Here is a 19314-nt window from a genome sequence, read left to right as displayed (position 1 = left end):
TCCTCACTCTGCTGCGTCCACGCTACACCCAATCTATCCCCAGACTCTTTCCCTTTACACTCTGAACTACACATTTCAATACGGCAATAGAAGCTGCTTGAAAGCTGACCAATTTAATGCACTCTGCAGCACACCCGATACTGACAAAGTTCTACATTTTTCAACAACATAGACGTTGACATTTTTCAACAACATAGACGTTGAAAAATGGGTTTACAAAAGCCTACAGATAATTGGTGTGGGAAATATAGTAAGTGGGCAATGTCTAAATAGCTGTATTCTTTAAATTAAGTAGATTATATTACAATATGCCTATGATCTTTGAAATGTTTACAGACAAAACTGTAGTCACTAATGAACTGCATGCATTTGGATTCACAGATGTGTATAGAGGTGCCTGTACTGACCTTGATCATCCCATAGCACGCCTCCATATGGCCGCATACACTACTATCACAACATCTTGATCCCATACAGTATGACTTTCTTCACATATTATCTGCTTTTAAGGCAGTACAATCCAAACACAGACCACTCCATCCAAAAACATTCCTTACCCCAGGACACTTCAACAGTTGACTATGCAGGGAAGTAAAGAAAAAGGAGCACTCTTTTTCTGCATAGATCTGATTGATTTATTAACTGGACAAACAAACAGGTGTAAGTTTCGGTGGAGTTCGCCTTCATCAGAGCCTTGAGTAGAAAAAGTTGGGAGGAACCTATTTCACCCCACAGGGGAACGTTACATCAGCCATGTCAATTGAACATGTCGATCAGAGCTGTCAATAATAGCAACTAGACATTGGCTACTTAACCAAGTGTATAATAATCATTCGAGATTCCTACGTGTATGCTCCACTTGAATAATAATAAAAGAGAGACTACAAATGTCCACAGGATATAGGTAAACAACCATGGACTATCTAAGGACATTTTATTTCAATCAGTAACATCAGTAACTCATTCTTGTTTCAATAGCAGGTATCTACATACACACCAAAAGACAAAGTAGGTTTGACAATGGTATCAGCATATCTTTTCATAACGAGTACACACAAGTCATTATCTAGGGTTAAATGGTATCTAACCTCGTCCCCAGGCTCGAATTGAAGAGAGAGCCAGCAGGTGAGCGAGATAACGTAGTATCAAATCAAAGCAATCATGCATTGCCACTTTTTATTTGTTAGCACCAGGTGGTGCAATGTGACAGGGAAGGTAAGAAACAGGGAAAGATTTTTTTCCCACCAAATATCTCACCAATTTACATTGGAAATTAACATGGGGTCTGTTGACACATTTTCAGTCATATTCCATAGCGCTGTGCATCTAAATCAAGTATTTTGTTTCTTGGTTTGTGTCAGTCAGTAGTTAACACATAGAACAACTCCATCAGCTTTCCAACAACATCTTAACTAGTTGTTGATGCTCAGTTTTACAGTCACTCACTTTAGGCAAATTGGCCATGGTCTTGGATTTACAGTGACAGACCACAACAATCGAACCAGTCATATGAGAGTGCTCAATCAACAATTCTATTAATGACGCAGAGATCATATGAGGTGAAAGCCAGCATACATGTGGGTACTTGAAGACCAGGATTAGGAGCCTGTGGTTTAATGTAATTATCAAGGGATATTCAATCCCATAGGGTGACGCTAGCCTAACACATGGCACATTACATTAGGGTGATTCACTCAATGGTTCACAGTGCAGGTGGTACAGATAGTCACACAACTGTCACTGTTCACTGATGACGAAAATTGGGTGATGGGAGGATATCTCTCCTTTATATAAAAAAAGAAGGCTAAGAACACAACTTAAATGTTTGCTGTGAGCGTAGATGTGAAGTAGTCTTTGTACAGTGTTGTATAGCGTTGGGCCAGTAACCGAAATGTTGCTGGATCGAATCCCCGAGCTGACAAGGTAAAAATCTGTCGTTTTGCCCCCGAGCAAGGCAGTTAACCCACTGTTCCCCGGGTACCGATGATGTGGATGTTGATTAAGGCAGCCCCCAGCACCTCTTTGATTCAGAGGGGTTGGGTTAAATACAGAAGACACATTTCAGTTGAATGCATTCAGTTGTACAACTGACTAGGTATCACTCTTTCCCTATAGTAGTCTTTGTCGGGTACAGTAGTTGTTGTTCTCCACAGGGTTGTGTACAGTTGGTGCAGTGAGCCAGCACATCCACCAGAGGGTGAGAGAGTCACTTTACTGATTTTCTTCGAACAAAGCACTAGCTTTATCCCTTTGCAGCTTAAACCATCTTAAACCAAAATTATGATTAATGATACTGTATTCTCTACACATCTTTGAATTGAGACTAAATTCTAACTGGCAGGGCTCTGACTCATTTGATCATTCATTTCTGCCCCGTTTGTACAATCAAGGCGTGGGTTGAGTTTCTCCCAAATTCACATGCAAAACAGAAGCCTGGGTGTTTTGCATTAGCTGCATATGAAAGGTGAGAGAATTATTGTACAGCAAGAGCAATACCCAGGTCTCTGAGCTTGCTGTCTTCTGTTTATCCAGGAGAAAATAAGACTGAAAAAAAACATTTTGATATGGATTAAATAACATTAAAGAGAGAGGGACTGAAAAGTGAATGATAATAGATAAAGAGATTGAGGCTGTTGGGGGCCAGCATTAGATTGGATATGTTCGTTGAGGATGATTTCATGCAGAAGCAGAGGCATGGGGTTGTTGGGGTGCACCTGAGTGTGGTGGGGGTGGAGTCAGTAAGGGCGTGGCACGGGGTACAGCAGGGTCATGTGCTCGGCCCCATTGAAAGGCAGCCGCTGAGTGCTGTAGTGGTGCACCACCTCTGGAATGCTGGGAAACACACAGCTACTCTGGTCCAGCGTGTAGCCATTCTCCTTTGTCTGGGCAACAATGATGTGAACACAGCCTTGGCTTGTCCTGAGAGAGAGGGAGTAAAAAAGGGTACAGAGTTAAAAAGGATTGATTACTTAATTGAAATCTCAAATTCAAACACTGGCTCGCTCTTCCACACAATTCATAAGATGTAGCCTTAAATTAGTATTAAGGGATCCAATGCATCAACTGCAATTATTTTTGGACATATTGTGTATGGTATCAGCTCTGAAGAGAATAAACAGATGTACTAGTGACTAGTATACTCACTTTAACGCAATGGAGTATTTGCTGGTTCCTGATTCACTGTTCCTCACCAGGAAACTGGCCTCTTTGCAGGACTGGAGCTGAGACTCTGCCTCCTGGCGTGTTACACAGCCATGGTACCAGCTAGAGCAACCGAAGGACAGAGGGAACGGAAGGCACAGGGGTCAGAAAACAGAGGAGGATTTTTATATTGAACCTTTATTGAACTAGGCAAGTCAGTTAAGAACAAATTCTTATTCACAATGGCGGCCTACCCCGGCTAAACCCGGATGCCGCCCTATGGGACTCCCGATCACGGCCGGTTGGGATACAGCCTGGATTCAAACCAGGGTGTCTGTAGTGACACCTCTAGCACTGAGATGCAGTGCCTTAGACTGCTGCGCCCCTCCTGAGCACATGAAGCTAACAAAGTACAAAGGGCTTACAAAATAGTACATGAGTCCTGTATTGAAGTGGTTCACTAATATCAACAATAGAATATCTGAACAACATAAGGTAACTCTGCAAGGTATAGGGGAGAGTGGGGTAGGTTGAGCTAAAGGGTTCGTTGACTGTATATATGAATGGACAAAGCCATCGGTCATGTGACACCATTCATTCCTATGTGAAGACTCAATAGTGTATTGAAGCCAAATGAAGTCGGTTAAGATGGCGTCTCATGGAAAGATAACGTGCACAGTTTGACCTACTCCAGGAAGTGCCATTGCAGGCTATCTCAGTACTGCGTCTTCTAATTGAGTACCTCAAGTTGAAGGCCGACCGGGGAACTGCAGGCTGACATTACCAACTAAATTATCCTTATATGTGTGCAATTTTAAATAGTCTGTTCAATTACATACATCTGCTGTATAATAATAAATTATTGGTACCATGATTGTCTTCGTAAAAAAATTACTCAAAGATTGGCATTTTTCTATTCACTATATTTGGGGAGTCCTGTTTTCTGCCAACAATGCCTGCAGTACCGCAGTTGGCCTTGAACTTCCGTGGCTTCAATCAGAGGGGGCCGTCGTTCTCCCCTGGATGTGCCACCACTTGTAAGTATGAAACCAACACTAAATTAATCATGTGACCAAAGATTTAGGAAGAGATCATAATTTCATGTAATTTCTGACAGAAAAAAACACATTTAAAAAAAATTGTAAATAAGTTAGGTCCAAAATAAAACAGATTTTCACAAAGTCAAATGAATTCGTGTTATAGGTTTCATGATGCTTGTATTGAAACCAAAGTAGATCGTTTTAAGATTGTTTTATACATTTATACATTGGGGTCTTTACAAGTTACAATATGAGGTCCTGAAAATAGCATTAAAGTGCATCCTTGTAGCTGTGTGGGCTAATATAGTCAAAATGTTGAGTCAATGGGGGATTACATTTTGTCCAGTTTATGCATAATATGTATAGTATTTTTGCAATGTGTCAGGCACATGAACTCAAAATATTTATTCATCATGTCCTGTGTATACAAACATAAAACAAGCAGGGGTCCCTTGAGTTTCTTGAGAGAGCAGCCAAGGAAGTGAGAGAAGGAAAAAAAGTCAATTTGAGCAGCAGCAAGGGATGAAAGAAATTGACTGAATGACACGGAAGAGTTACATTGGCAGGGAAGAAAAAAAAACATCTGTCTGTCGAAAGAGAGGCTATGATAGAGTAGCAGAGGCACAAGGACAACTACCCCAAGTCAGCTCAACCTACCCTTTCCCTATGCTCAGCTTACTCAATACCTGTGGTAAGTTGTGCCAAGAGAACACTTTTTTTGGACAAGATATGTTTTCAAAACTGTTATGTTCACATGAATTCTGATTATTTCTAGAGATACACAACATTCTGAAATATATGTAGATACCTTGGTTAGAAAAAAACACTATATTTCCCTTGACATAGTGATGCTGAATGTAAAAATGACTCAACTTACCCCACTCTCCCATACCTGTACATGGAGAGAGTGACAGGTACATATCTACATATCTAACATTTTTTTTTTTTAAAGCAACAATCTATTGAATCTGCCCCTGCCGTTGACCTATAAACCGTGTCTCCCTCCCTTGTCTCCCCTCCTCACCTCTGTTTCTCCAGGGGCAGGGTGGGGTCCACCCGGCACACCTCAGCCTCAGGGCTGATACTGGGCGGGCACGAGAGGGAGGGCAAGAAAGTAGGAGAGGACTTCAGGATCTTCTGGCTCCAACTCTTTTGTCGCAGATGCTGCTGCTGCTGTTGGGGCTGCTGCAGGGGCTGCTGCTGGGGCTGCCGTGTGAGGGTGAGTGCGGGGGGGTCCTCTTTGGTTGGGGTGGGGAGCTCAGGGCAGTTAAACTGGGCTGGGGATGAGGAGGGGTCAGAGCAGAGGGAGAAAATATGTAAAAGGGGTGGTCAACTTCTGTGTAGCAAATACGGTATATTGATATTGATCTGGTGTACTGGTTTAGAAGGTCTAATTACATTATAGACCTTAGAGCTTGAGGGGTCAGCCACTTAATAGATGCATCATTGCATCAGCAGATAGCTGTGATAGGGGTTGCATAGCTGCATAGCCAGTGGTAGTGTTCTAGAATTGTGTATGATTGTGCAGTAGGTCTTGTCTTTTGTCTAGACTATAGTACCAGGCAGAGCCTTGACAATCTGTTCCTTCTTCCACTCCCAGGGCAGCTGGTACTCAGCAGGGAGCCGGGGATCTAACTCTGGCCTGGTGACCGGGGTCTTCACGCTCCCTCCGTCACCCTCCACACCTCCCTCATAGGTCATGTCGTAGATCTGGGGAGGCACGGGTCGCCCCTCCTCCACCTCCCCCTCAACCCCCTCCAGCAGGACACACATCTTCAGCATGTCCTTGGAACCCCTCCGTCTGATCTCTGTTAAAAAAAAGCAGAGACTCTTGTTAGAGAAAACACACCAGAGTGCCCCTGACCAGAGTATTGGCCGCCATTTTCTGTTCATTTTCAGATTATTCTACATGTTGAATCAGTAACCACCGTTCGCCGGCACCCAGCTTTTAGCTGTTCGTCGTCACGGTGTGTCCGACCCAACATTACAGGAAACAGCTAGAGTTACCATTCCCAGACAACTGATCCTAGGCTAGTATTTTGCCTCACACGTCCATATCAGTATCTGATAAATGTCGGTTAACTGATCCTAGAACATAACTACCAATTATGGTCAGTGCAACAATGAGGAATAGAGAAAACATGATGTGTTTCGAGAAAACATGATGTGTTTATAAAATGGAATAAATAATAATATAATAAGCGTAAAGGGGCTTTGAACAGTTGAGCCATTGAGTTATTCACTTGACATAGCATGCAGCTGATGAGTGATGTCAGCTGTTGTATGATGTCAAAGCCAAAACATTATGTGCTGAGCTTGGACTGTCACAAAATACTTCACCACTGTTAAATACTGTATGTCACAATGCACTGGTCACATGTGTTCCTGCACCACTTCAATATGAGAATGTACTTAAGTATGACACGCTACTAAAATGTTGTTATCTGCGGTCGGCCATATTCCCCAGGGCAATATAAACGGGCTTTCCCAAATTAGCCAGGTAGTAAGATATACATTGGTAAAGCCTTGATGATTAGTGTGTAACAGGCCATTTTCAGTGTCACAGCAGTGTATTGTACCATGTTGGGTAAAACAATGAAGCGACAGAATCAAAGGAGGTCAAGAGAGTAAGTGATTGGTCGACTGATCAGTTGTCTTCCTGGATGTTTTGAGAAATGGTCAGAGCCTGCCCATATAGGGGGCCATGCAGGGGCTCTGTCTGAGGATAGCGGATGGGGGGGGGGGGGGGGGGGGGCAACTTCCTTTCAGGAGAAAAGTACAAGGAAACAGAGACAGGAAAAAGGAAGCAGAGACAGGAAACTTCACCCATTGTCCTAGCACAACACAGTTGCCATAGCAACCTCCAGTGCTAGGCGATTGAGTTCACGTTCTTCAACATTTCTAATCGCTCTTTTCTGGCTAGATTGAAAATGGCAGTCCAATCATTCACCCATGAAAGACACACATACATAGAATTCAGCCAATGAGGCCTGGCGCACACATGCCTGCACAAACCAACACACATAGGTCTAAAACAAAAAATATGCATACGAACAACAATAGAAAAAAACAGCCAAAACTCTGCTCTTTCCTGGCCACTGATATCAGATCAGATTACCAACGGCCAATCCCTCATCTTCAAAGCTGGGACCTAATCCAAAATCAATGCTTGTTATCCACATTTTAGTAGGCCAAAATACTGAATAGTATGTGTCACCTGTGATCATCTGCTGCGCATCGTAAGGCTCCATGTATCCATCATTCTCCCCCTCTCTCTCCGCATCCCTCTGCTCCCGAGTCTTGTGGGCGTCAAAGGGATCTGCATAGTCCTGAATGATCACCTGAAGCAAAGGAGCACAGCAAAATTAATACGCATGAAAACTACTCAAAGACTCTGGTTTCCCAGACACAAATTAAGGCTAGTCCTAGATTTCAAAACTATTCCAATTGAGATTATCCATTGAGCATGGTTTTTAGTCCAAGACTAGTCTTAATCTGTGCCCACTGAGTAGAAGTATGATTCACTAGAGGGAAAGGAAGAGGTGAGATAACAACAAAGAGACGTCAAGGGTTTTTTGGTGACATTATCTTATATATTATCTAAATTGCCCTGCTTCCCAAAGAGATCAAACAGACATATATCATCAGTCATACAAAGTAGTACCCAATCAGGCCCATCTATTGTCAATGTTCAAAGAGAGTACCGCGGTATCATTGTTTCATCTTCTTTGTCCCAGAACCATTATCCTAACAACACCACCTACAGTATCTGGTAAATTCCACCATTGCAAAAGGATTTCATTCACACTTGACTGCTCTGCTCTGTCTTTTTATCAGTGCCAAGGCCTTTCAAGTTTCTCACTGCCTGATATTAGATACCAGGTCAGTGTCTGTACAGGGGGTCGTTTTGCTGTAATAAATGTTCTTGTTCTGTCATCCCTAACCTGGGCTCCCATGTGGCGCAGCGGTCTAAGGGACTGCATCTCAGTGCAAGAGGCGTCACTACAGTCCCTGGTTTGAATCCAGGCTGTTTCATATCCGGCTGTGATTGGGAGTCCCATAGGGCAGCGGACAATTGGCCCAGCATCGTCTGGGTTTGGCCGGTGTAGGCTGTCATTGTAAATCAGAATTGGTTCTTAACTGACTTGCCTAGTTAAATAAAGGTTATTTAACAAGCATGATAATGGTAAATGACAATGACTGATACAGATGTAGGATATTAAATTGAGACAGTTTTCTACAGCAGGAAAACATTGCTGTAGCAACAGGAAATGTGAATAATTATGTGGATCATAATTCTTGGACATTTTTTTGTAGGGAATTAAACATTTTACGTTAGGGCAAATCAAGTCTGAAATGTTAAAGTGGAAATTACAAACTTTTAAAAACTTGAATACACTACAAGTTTGCATTTCCTGCTGTGCAAGGAAAATTATCATCAACAAAAGACTGATCAAATTAGGATCCTTCATCTGTAGGCCCCAATGCATCCATCCATCCTTCTACCAGGATCTAATAGCACAGAGTATGCCAAATCTGATTCAACTGGTGATGGCTTTAGCACTTTTAGGGACAACTCCAACAACACACACAGACACAATCTCTGTCTCACACACACATGCTTTAGCACTTCCTGTGACCTGACCACAATATGGTGTGTAGGATAAGCGAAATTATATATAGGCTACAACTTATCACACCCTGAGTTACTCAGCCCCATGTCAGATTTGGTCTTTTTAGGGCCAGGTATACTTTTTTTGGGCCAGGCCTCATAGGTGGAAACACAAAAGTCTGTGTCTTTAAGCCAAACACCGGGATAAAGTCTTATAATGGAAATGCTGAAAAACTGTAGCTTCCTCTGAGGCCCCTGAGAGATATTCCCCTTTCAAAGCCAAACAAAGACAGGCAGATTGACAACCCCAGCGACTGGGGCACTCAGGAGTCAGGGAAGGGATTTACCCCTCAAAACATAAAACTCTCTATTTCTCCTCCCTCTTTTATGTTTTTTTTCTTCACACCATCTCTCTACATCGTTTTCACTCGCTTTTTTATTTTCAAAGCCTAGCCAGAGGGGACCTGGATTAGCACACAATGCTTTTTACAACATGATAGCCTTCACCTGGGGCTTGAATGAGAGAAAAGAGAAGGATGGGGTGGAAGGGTGAGAGAGGGGGAACACTGTGCCAGGAACAGAGGGGATTGGAGGGATAACTTTCAATAGGGGTGAAAATATGAAATGTCTTTATTCCATTGGAACTTTTGTGAGTGTAATGTTTACTGTTCATTTTGTATTGTTTATTTCACTTTTGTTTATTATCTATTTCACTTGTAAACATACGTTTCCCATGCCAATAAAGCCCTTTGAATTTAATTTAATTTAATTTAATTTAGAGGGAGATGGAAAGGAAGGGAAAGATAGGCAGACAAGGAGGAGTGGATACAATGAGATTCAGAGACAAAGGGGAGGGAGGAAAACTGAAACAATGATATCAACTTTCACAGCTTCGACTGTTCCTTTGCTTTTCAGTGTCAACAGTATTAATGACACCACATGTTATTTTTGAGTAGGATTCCTGTTACAGCCTACTATAGCTTATAATAATCATGGCTGTTAATATAATATAATAGTTATGCTTCATTGATTGATTGATAGTCATCCAAGTTCAAGTTTATACTTTGAATTTGTAGTCATTATACACCCCTCATACAATTACTGCTATATAGGCCTATACCCCCATAATACAACTTATTGCAAGCTAAACAAAAAAACAAATAAAGACTAATTATCACATGTATTATTAGAATTTATCATTAGCATCACACTGGGGCCGAGCTCCCTGGCATCCAGGACCTCTATACCAGGCGGTGTCAGAAGAAGGCCCCTTGAAACTGAAAGCGCGAACCACTGCTTTTAATCAGGGCAAGGTGTCTGGTAACATGACCGAATACAAACAGTGCAGCTATTCCCTCCGCAAGGCTATCAAACAAGCTAAGCGCCAGTACAGAGACAAAGTAGAATCTCAATTCAACGGCTCAGACACAAGAGGCATGTGGCAGGGTCTACAGTCAATCACGGACTACAGGAAGAAATCCAGCCCAGTCACGGACCAGGATGTCTTGCTCCCAGGCAGACTAAATAACTTTTTTGCCCGCTTTGAGGACAATACAGTGCCACTGACACGGCCTGCAACGAAAACATGCGGTCTCTCCTTCACTGCAGCCGAGGTGAGTAAGACATTTAAACGTGTTAACCCTCGCAAGGCTGCAGGCCCAGACGGCATCCCCAGCCGCGCCCTCAGAGCATGCGCAGACCAGCTGGCCGGTGTGTTTACGGACATATTCAATCAATCCCTATGCCAGTCTGCTGTTCCCACATGCTTCAAGAGGGCCACCATTGTTCCTGTTCCCAAGAAAGCTAAGGTAACTGAGCTAAACGACTACCGCCCCGTAGCACTCACATCCGTCATCATGAAGTGCTTTGAGAGACTAGTCAAGGACCATATCACCTCCACCCTACCTGACACCCTAGACCCACTCCAATTTGCTTACCGCCCAAATAGGTCCACAGACGATGCAATCTCAACCACACTGCACACTGCCCTAACCCATCTGGACAAGAGGAATACCTATGTGAGAATGCTGTTCATCGACTACAGCTCGGCATTCAACACCATAGTACCCTCCAAGCTCGTCATCAAGCTCGAGACCCTGGGTCTCGACCCCGCCCTGTGCAACTGGGTACTGGACTTCCTGACGGGCCGCCCCCAGGTGGTGAGGGTAGGCAAAAACATCTCCTCCCCGCTGATCCTCAACACTGGGGCCCCACAAGGGTGCGTTCTGAGCCCTCTCCTGTACTCCCTGTTCACCCACGACTGCGTGGCCACGCACGCCTCCAACTCAATCATCAAGTTTGCGGACGACACAACAGTGGTAGGCTTGATTACCAACAACGACGAGACAGCCTACAGGGAGGAGGTGAGGGCCCTCGGAGTGTGGTGTCAGGAAAATAACCTCACACTCAACGTCAACAAAACTAAGGAGATGATTGTGGACTTCAGGAAACAGCAGAGGGAACACCCCCCTATCCACATCGATGGAACAGTAGTGGAGAGGGTAGCAAGTTTTAAGTTCCTCGGCATACACATCACAGACAAACTGAATTGGTCCACTCACAAAGACAGCATCGTGAAGAAGGCGCAGCAGCGCCTCTTCAACCTCAGGTGGCTGAAGAAATTCGGCTTGTCACCAAAAGCACTCACAAACTTCTACAGATGCACAATCGAGAGCATCCTGGCGGGCTGTATATGCATCCTGGTATGGCAACTGCACCGCCCTCAACCGTAAGGCTCTCCAGAGGGTAGTGAGGTCTGCACAACGCATCACCGGAGGCAAACTACCTGCCCTCCAGGACACCTACACCACCCGATGTCACAGGAAGGCCATAAAGATCATCAAGGACATCAACTACCCGAGCCACTGCCTGTTCACCCCGCTATCATCCAGAAGGCGAGGTCAGTACAGGTGCATCAAAGCTGGGACCGAGAGACTGAAAAACAGCTTCTATCTCAAGGCCATCAGACTGTTAAACAGCCACCACTAACACTGAGTGGCTGCTGCCAACACACTGACACTGACTCAACTCCAGCCACTTTAATAATGGGAATTGATGGGAAATGATGTAAATATATCACTAGCCACTTTAAACAATGCTACCTTATATAATGTTACTTACCCTACATTATCCATCTCATATGCATACGTATATACTGTACTCTATATCATCGACTGTATCCTTATGTAATACATGTATCACTAGCCACTTTAAACTATGCCACTTTGTTTACATACTCATCTCATTTGTACATACTGTACTCGATACCATCTACTGTATCTTGCCTATGCTGCTCTGTACCATCACTCATTCATATATCCTTATGTACATATTCTTTATCCCCTTACACTGTGTACAAGACAGTAGTTTTGGAATTGTTAGTTAGATTACTTGTTATTACTGCATTGTCGGAACTAGAAGCACAAGCATTTCGCTACACTCGCATTAACATCTGCTAACCATGTGTATGTGACAAATAAAATTTGATTTGATTTGATTTGATTTGATAAAAATGGTCAAAGACTCCAGCCACCCAAGTCATAGACTGTTCTCTTTGCTACCGCACCAAGTTTAGAAATAACAGGACCCTGAACAGCTTCTACCCCCAAGCAATGAGACTACTGAATAGTTAGTTAAAATAGCTACCGGGACTATCTGCATTGACCCTTTGTGCACTAACTCTTTTGACTCATCACATATGCTGCTGTTACTGTTTATTATATATCCTGTTGCCTAGTCACTTTTTAAAATTTTATTTCACCTTTATTCAACCAGGTAGGCCAGTTGAGAACAAGTTCTCATGTACAACTGTGACCTGGCCAAGATAAAGCAAAGCAGTGCGACAAAAACAACAGCACAGAGTTACACATGGAATAAACAAACGTACAGTCACTAACACAATAGAAAAATCTATGTCTAGTGTGTGCAAATGTAGTAAGATTAGGGAGGTAATGCAATAAATAGGCTATAGTGGTGAAATAATTACAATTTAGCATTAACCCTGGAGTGATAGATGTGAAGATGATGATGTGCAAGTAGAGATACTGGGGTCCAAAAGAGCAAAAATAAATAACAATTTGGGGAATGAGGTAGACGGTTGGGCTATTTACAGATGGGCTGTGTACAGGATCAGTGAACGGTAAGCTGCTCTGACAGCTGATGCTTCAAGTTAGTGAGGGAGATATAAGTCTCCAGCTTCAGTGATTTTTGCAATTTGTTCCGGTCATTGGCAGCAGAGATCTGGAAGGAAAGGCGGCCAAAGGAGGAGTTGGCTTTGGGGATGACCAGTGAAATATACCTGCTGGAGCTCGTGCTATGGGTGGGTGTTGCTATGGTGACCAGTGAGCTGAGATAAGGCGGGGCTTTACCAAGCAAAGACTTATAGATAACCTGGAGCCAGTGGATTTGGCGATGAGTATGAAGCGAGGGCCAGCCAACGAGAGCATACAGGTCGCAGTGGTGTGTTGTATATGGGGTTTTGGTGACAAAACGGATGGCACTGTGATAGACTACATCTTTGCTGAGGAGAGTGTTGGAGGCTATTTTGTAAATGACATCGCCAAAGTCAAGGATCGGTAGGATAGTCAGTTTTACGAGGGTATGTTTAGCAGCATGAGTGAAGGAGGCTTTGTTGCGAAAAAGGAAGCCGATTCTAGATTTAATTATGGATTGGAGATGCACAATGTGAGTCTGGAAGGAGAGTTTGCAGTCTAACCAGACACCTAGGGATATGCAGTTGTCCGCATATTCTAAGTCAGAATCGTCCAAAGTAGTGATGCTTGTCAGGCGGGCAGGTGCGGGCAGCGATCGGTTGAAAAGCATGCATTTAGTTTTACAAGCATTTAAGAGCAGTTGCAGTCCATGGAAGGAGTGTTGTATGGCATTGACGCACCTCTGGAGGTTTGTTAACACAGTGTCTAAAGAAGGGTCAGAAGTAAACAGAATGATGTCGTCTGCGTAGAGGTGGATCAGAGAATTACCAGCAGCAAGAGCGACATCATTGATATATTTATACTTTATTCCTACCTACAGTTGAAGTCGGAAGTTTACATACACTTAGGTTGGAGTCATTAAAACTCATTTTTCAACCACTCCACAAATTTCTTGTTAACAAAGTAGTTTTGGCATGTTGGTTCGGACATCTACTTTGTGCATGACACAAGTCATTTTTCCAACAATTGTTTACAGACAGATTATTTCACTTATAATTCACTGTATCACAATTCCAGTGGTCAGAAGTGTACATACACTAAGTTGACTGTGCCTTTAAACAGCTTGGAAAATTCAAAAATGATGTCATGGCTTTAGAAGCTTTTAATAGTGTAATTGACATCATTTGAGTCAATTAGAGGTGTACCTGTTGACGTATTTCAAGGCCTACCTTCAAACTCAGTGCCTCTGCTTGACATCGTGGAAAAATCAAAAGAAGCCAAGGCCTCAGAAAAAAATTGTAGACCTCCACAAGTCCGATTCATCCTTGGGAGTCATTTCCAAACGCCTGAAGGTACCACGTTCATCTGTACAAACAATAGTACGCAAGTATAAACAGTATGGGACCACGAATACCGCTCAGGAAGGAGATGCGTTCTGTCTCCTAGAGATGAACGTGCTTTGGGTTACGAAAAGTGCAAATCATTCGCAGAACAACAGTAAAGGACCTTTTGAAGATGCTGGAGGAAACAGGGACAGAAGTATCTATATCCACAGTAAAATTAGTCCTACATTGACATCACCTGAAAGGCCGCTCAGCAAGGAAGAAGCCACTGCTCCAAAACCGCCATAAAAAAGCCAGAATACGGTTTGCAACTGCACATGGGGACAAAGATCATACTTTTTGGAGAAATGTCCACTGGTCTGATGAAACGAAAATAGAACTGTTTGGCGATAATGACCATCATTATGTTTGGAGGAAAAAGGGGGAGGCTTGCAAGCCGAAGAACACCATCCCAACCAGGAAGCACGGGGGTGGCAGCATCATGCTGTGGGGGTGCTTTGCTGCAAGAGGGACTGGTGCACTTCACAAAATAGATGGCATCATGAGGAGGGACATTTATGTGGATATATTGAAGCAACATCTTTAGACATCTGTCAGGAAGTTAAAGTTTGGTCGCAAATGGGTCTTCCAAATGGACAATACTTCCAAAGTTGTGGCAAAATGGCTTAAGGACAACAAAGTCAAGGTCTTGGAGTGGCCATTACAAAGCCTTGACCTCAATCATATAGAAAATTTGTGGGCAGAACTGAAAAAGCGTGTGCGTCAGCAAGGAGGCTTACAAACCTGACTCAGTTACACCAGCTCTGTCAGGAGGAATGGGCCAAAATTCACCCAACTTATTGTGGGAAGCTTGTGGAAGGCTACCCAAAACGTTTGAGCCAAGATAAACAATTTAAAGGCAATGGTAATTGAGTGTATGTAAACTTCTGGCCCACTGGGAATGTGATGAAAGAAATAAAAGCTGAAATAAATCATTCTCTCTACTATTATTCTGACATTTCACATTCTTAAAATAAAGTGGTGATCGTAACTGACCTAAGACAGGGAATTTTTACTATGATTAAATGTCAGGAATTGTGAAAAACTGTCACACCATGACAGTCGTGAAGAGGTCACGACAATGCCTATTCCCCCTCAGGAGACTGAAAAGATTTGGCATGGGTCCTCAGATCCTGAAAACGTTCTGCATCTGCACCATCAAGAGCATTCTGACTGGCTGCATTACCACCTGGTATGGAAACTGCTCGGCCTCCGACCGCAAGACACTAGTGGGTAGTACATACAGGTAGTGCGTACGGCCCAGTACATCACTGGGGCCAAGCTTCCTGCCATCCAGGATCTCTGTACCAGGCAGTGTCAGAGGAAGGCCCTATAAATTGCCAAAGGCTCCAGCCACCCTGGTCATAGACTGTTCTTTCTGCTACCAAGTCTAGGTCCAAAAGGCTTCTTAACAGCTTCAACCCCCAAGCCATAAGACTCCTGATCAGCTAATCAAATAGCTACACAAACTATTTGCATTGACATCCCCCACCCCCATTTTTACCCTGCTGCTACTCTGTTCATTATTATCATAGTCACTTTACCTCTACCTAAATGTATATATTACCTCAATTACCTCAACTAAACTGTGCCCCAGCACATTGACCGGTGCCCCCTGTATATAGCCTCGCTACTGTTATTTTATTGTTATTGTTTATTGTTATTTTACTATTATTATTCTTATTTTATTTTTTTAAATTCAGTTTATTTTAATAAAAACTTTCTTAAGACTTATTTTTCTTAAACCTGCATTGTTGGTTAAGGACTAAGGGCTTGTACAGTAAGTAAGCATTTCACTGTAAAGTCTACTACACCTGTTGTATTCGATGCATGTGACAAATAAACTTTGATTTGATTTGATGATTTGACAGACCTTACAGATTATTGTATGTGTGGAGTACAGAGATGGGGCAGTTATTCTAAAATCATGTTAAGCACATTTTTACTCTTGAACTTAGTTAGGCTTGCCATAACAAAGGGGTTGAATACTTATAGACTCAAGACATTTCAGTTTTTCATTTTGTATTAATTTCTTAAATGTTCTACAAACTAAATTCCACTTCGACACTATGTCGTATTGTGTGTTGCTCAGTGACACAAAAGCTCAATTTAGTCCATTTTCAATTCAGGCTGTAACACAACAAAATGTGGAAAAGGTAAAGGGTGAATACTTTCTGAAGGCATTGTACATACCATATGAAACGTAACATATCATACTAAATGTAGGGAGACAGATTTACATTTACAATGTTAGGTCTACCCCCGAGTCCAGCATCACAGTTGAAAATAGAAATAGTCTACAATTTCTAAAGTGCTTCAACATTTCTTACCGTCTCTGTTTTGCACAGTGGCTGTGATTTCTCTGTATCGAGTACCACTGGGCTGCTGTTGAAGTTTGGGCTCTTGTCCTTCTTATCGACTTTAATCAGACGACTGATGTAGGCATTCGCAGATCTGGAACTTTTCAGTGGCTGGTGCTCATCAAACACTGGCGTCTCTGCTTTGGAATTTTTGCGACTTTTACCTATAAGGCTATCCCAAACTTTTCCATCCTTTATCGAACGTGTGCCATTCCTTCCCAGTTCGGCAGAATTTTTTCTATTTCTTCCAGACGGTAGAGCACCAACAGCTCCACCACCAACACTACTATCCGTTCCCGAGTTTTTGCTCGAACTCACTTTGGAGCTGGTTACTTTGGTGCCAATGCCAGCTACCAGTCCAAGTTTACCCCTGGATTGGGAACCTGATTCTGAAGCTGAGCGGATCCTATCAGTACCATTCTTCAAATTGATGGGGAATTCTTTGAACCACTTTGCCATGGTCTCTGTATAAAGCTAATACTCTCTTTGGTCCAACACCTTTATGCGCCATGCACTGTGCCAGCCCCAAAGACGCACCTTTAGAAATCAGAGTAGGCTATTCTGACACAAAAGACTTGCGTTGCTTCAACACAAGGCTGTTTTTTGAGATGTTCTGCATGTAGTCCAAAGTCCTAACTGGCTTATCTTTTACTTTGAGAAAAAAATAGCGTATATTGTTTTAATAGTCAAATTGTCTAATTCTGGGCTATAAGAAATTCCAAATTAAATAGAATATGATTCTTTTCATTTGATAATCCGATGAAACATTGATTAGGCTAACTTAATAGGCATGTTCAATTTCGTTTTCTAATAAAGGCCACTAGATTAAACCAAAATTAAATAAATAACAAATATCCTACATGTGATAGCTTATAACAAAATAAAAACCTGCTGTAGCCTATATTGGAAGATTTCTTCCTACTTTTATCCCATTTGTGATTTTCTTTAAGTCAGGTCGTATCCCTCTTCCATTTAGCTGCATGTAGAGTTATTCCCTTTGGATGAAGAGAAGTCTTTGGAGTGGGAAAACTCGAAAGAATTGAAAGTTTTTCTTGGTTCTTATTAGTGATCCCATTCCCAGAGTGTCAAATCTTGTGGCTGTCTATTCTTACAATGTAGCCCACTGACTGTGGCCAAAAGTTGAGAGGGGTGGGAAAGAGGGGTGGGATAACATAGCAGGAACACAGACTAGCCTACAGTGGGAGGTGATTATTTCTAGAGTGGTCTACTATCCTGGCTGCCTGTGTCATGGATGCAAGATGAGGAAAGTATTTTTATAGGTTTTTGTCCATGATGTTAATAGCTTGGACCAAAGGATTGGCTAGACTACTTCATCCTTCCCAACAACCTTGTTTTGCAGAGTTGTCTTCACTAGGGAAACCTGGACTCAGGGGTAGACAAAACATAGTAAATGTAAGTCCAGGACAGTACAATTACATAGTATGGTATGTTTTAATTTGTGGATGTCCATCATCCATTTTGTATGATATATTATGATTTACAATTTGTATGATATGTTACAAATTGCAATACAATACCCATCAACCCTAATGTAACCTTCTGACTTATGTAACCATACATCAAGCACACCAAGACAGTCGTGAAGAGGGCTTGACAAAACCTATTCCCCCTCAGGAGATTTAGCATGGGTCCTCAGATCCTCAAAGGGATCTACAGCTGCACCATCGAGAGCATCCTGAATGGTTGCATCACTGCCTGGTATGGCAACTGCTCGGCCTCCGACCGCAAGGCACTACAGAGGGTAGTGCGTACGGCCCAGTACCTCACTGGGGCCAAGCTTCCTGCCATCCAGAACCTCTATACCAGGTGGTGTCAGAGGGAAGGCCCTAAAAGTTGTCAAAGACTCCAGCCATCCTAGACACAGACTGTTCTCTCTGCAACCGCACGGCAAGCGGTACCGGAGCGTCAAGTCCAAGAGGCTTCTAAACAGCTTCAACACCCAAGCCATAAGACTCCTGAACATCTAATCAAATGGCTACCCAGCAGCGTGAAAAAGGGCTACCCAGACCCCCCTTTTACGCTGCTGCAACTCTCTGTTATTATCTATGCATAAGTCACTTTAATAGCTCTACCTACATGTACATTATTACCTCAATTACCTCGACTAACCGGTGCCCCCGCACATTGACTCTGTTCCCCCTGTATATGGCCTCGCTTTTGTTATTTTACTGCTGCTCTTTAATTATTTGTTACTTTAATTATATGTTATTTTCTTCTGTTTTTGTATTTTTCCTAAAACTGCATTGTTGGTTAAGGGCTTGTAAAGTAAGCGTTTCACTGTAAGGTTTCACTGTTGTATTTGGCGCATGTGACAAATAAAATTTGATTTGATTTTGATTTGATATCATACTCATTTGTGTGTCTCAGATTGACGTTTACTATGTTACATCTAGTCTATGAGACCAGGCTGACCTGGGTCTATAATCCTCATCGAAAAACAGACTCAGTCATGAATATGACATTCTTATGCAGTTTTATGATTTATACACAGCAGACTATGAAAAAAGCTACATAGCAACATTGTGTGACATAGGTACCAGGTGGCACAGCTTTTCTGCAAAATTCAAACCCAAATTTTAACCCAAATAGAGTCTATTTTTTGGGGTT

The 19314-nt window shown here is 42.6% G+C and overlaps 1 protein-coding gene across 1 annotated transcript; it reads right to left on the bottom strand.

Moving 5' to 3' along the window:
* Positions 1-609: 609 nt before the first annotated feature.
* Positions 610-17833, bottom strand: LOC110495995 (SH2 domain-containing adapter protein E). Its single transcript, XM_021571596.3, has 6 exons — positions 16657-17833; positions 7399-7522; positions 5741-5989; positions 5206-5458; positions 3145-3264; positions 610-2919 (listed from the first exon to the last, which is right to left on the bottom strand). Exons 1-6 carry the CDS (start codon positions 17143-17145, stop codon positions 2736-2738), a joined length of 1419 nt encoding a protein of 472 aa, XP_021427271.2. The 5' UTR covers positions 17146-17833; the 3' UTR covers positions 610-2735.
* Positions 17834-19314: the final 1481 nt, after the last annotated feature.

This window comes from Oncorhynchus mykiss, chromosome 18, assembly GCF_057628025.1.
Source record: "Oncorhynchus mykiss isolate SJ-2025 chromosome 18, ASM5762802v1, whole genome shotgun sequence".
Taxonomy (NCBI): Eukaryota; Metazoa; Chordata; class Actinopteri; order Salmoniformes; family Salmonidae; genus Oncorhynchus; species Oncorhynchus mykiss.
The sequence above is the reverse complement of the archived record's forward strand: the minus strand, read 5'-3'. Positions and strand labels throughout refer to the sequence as shown.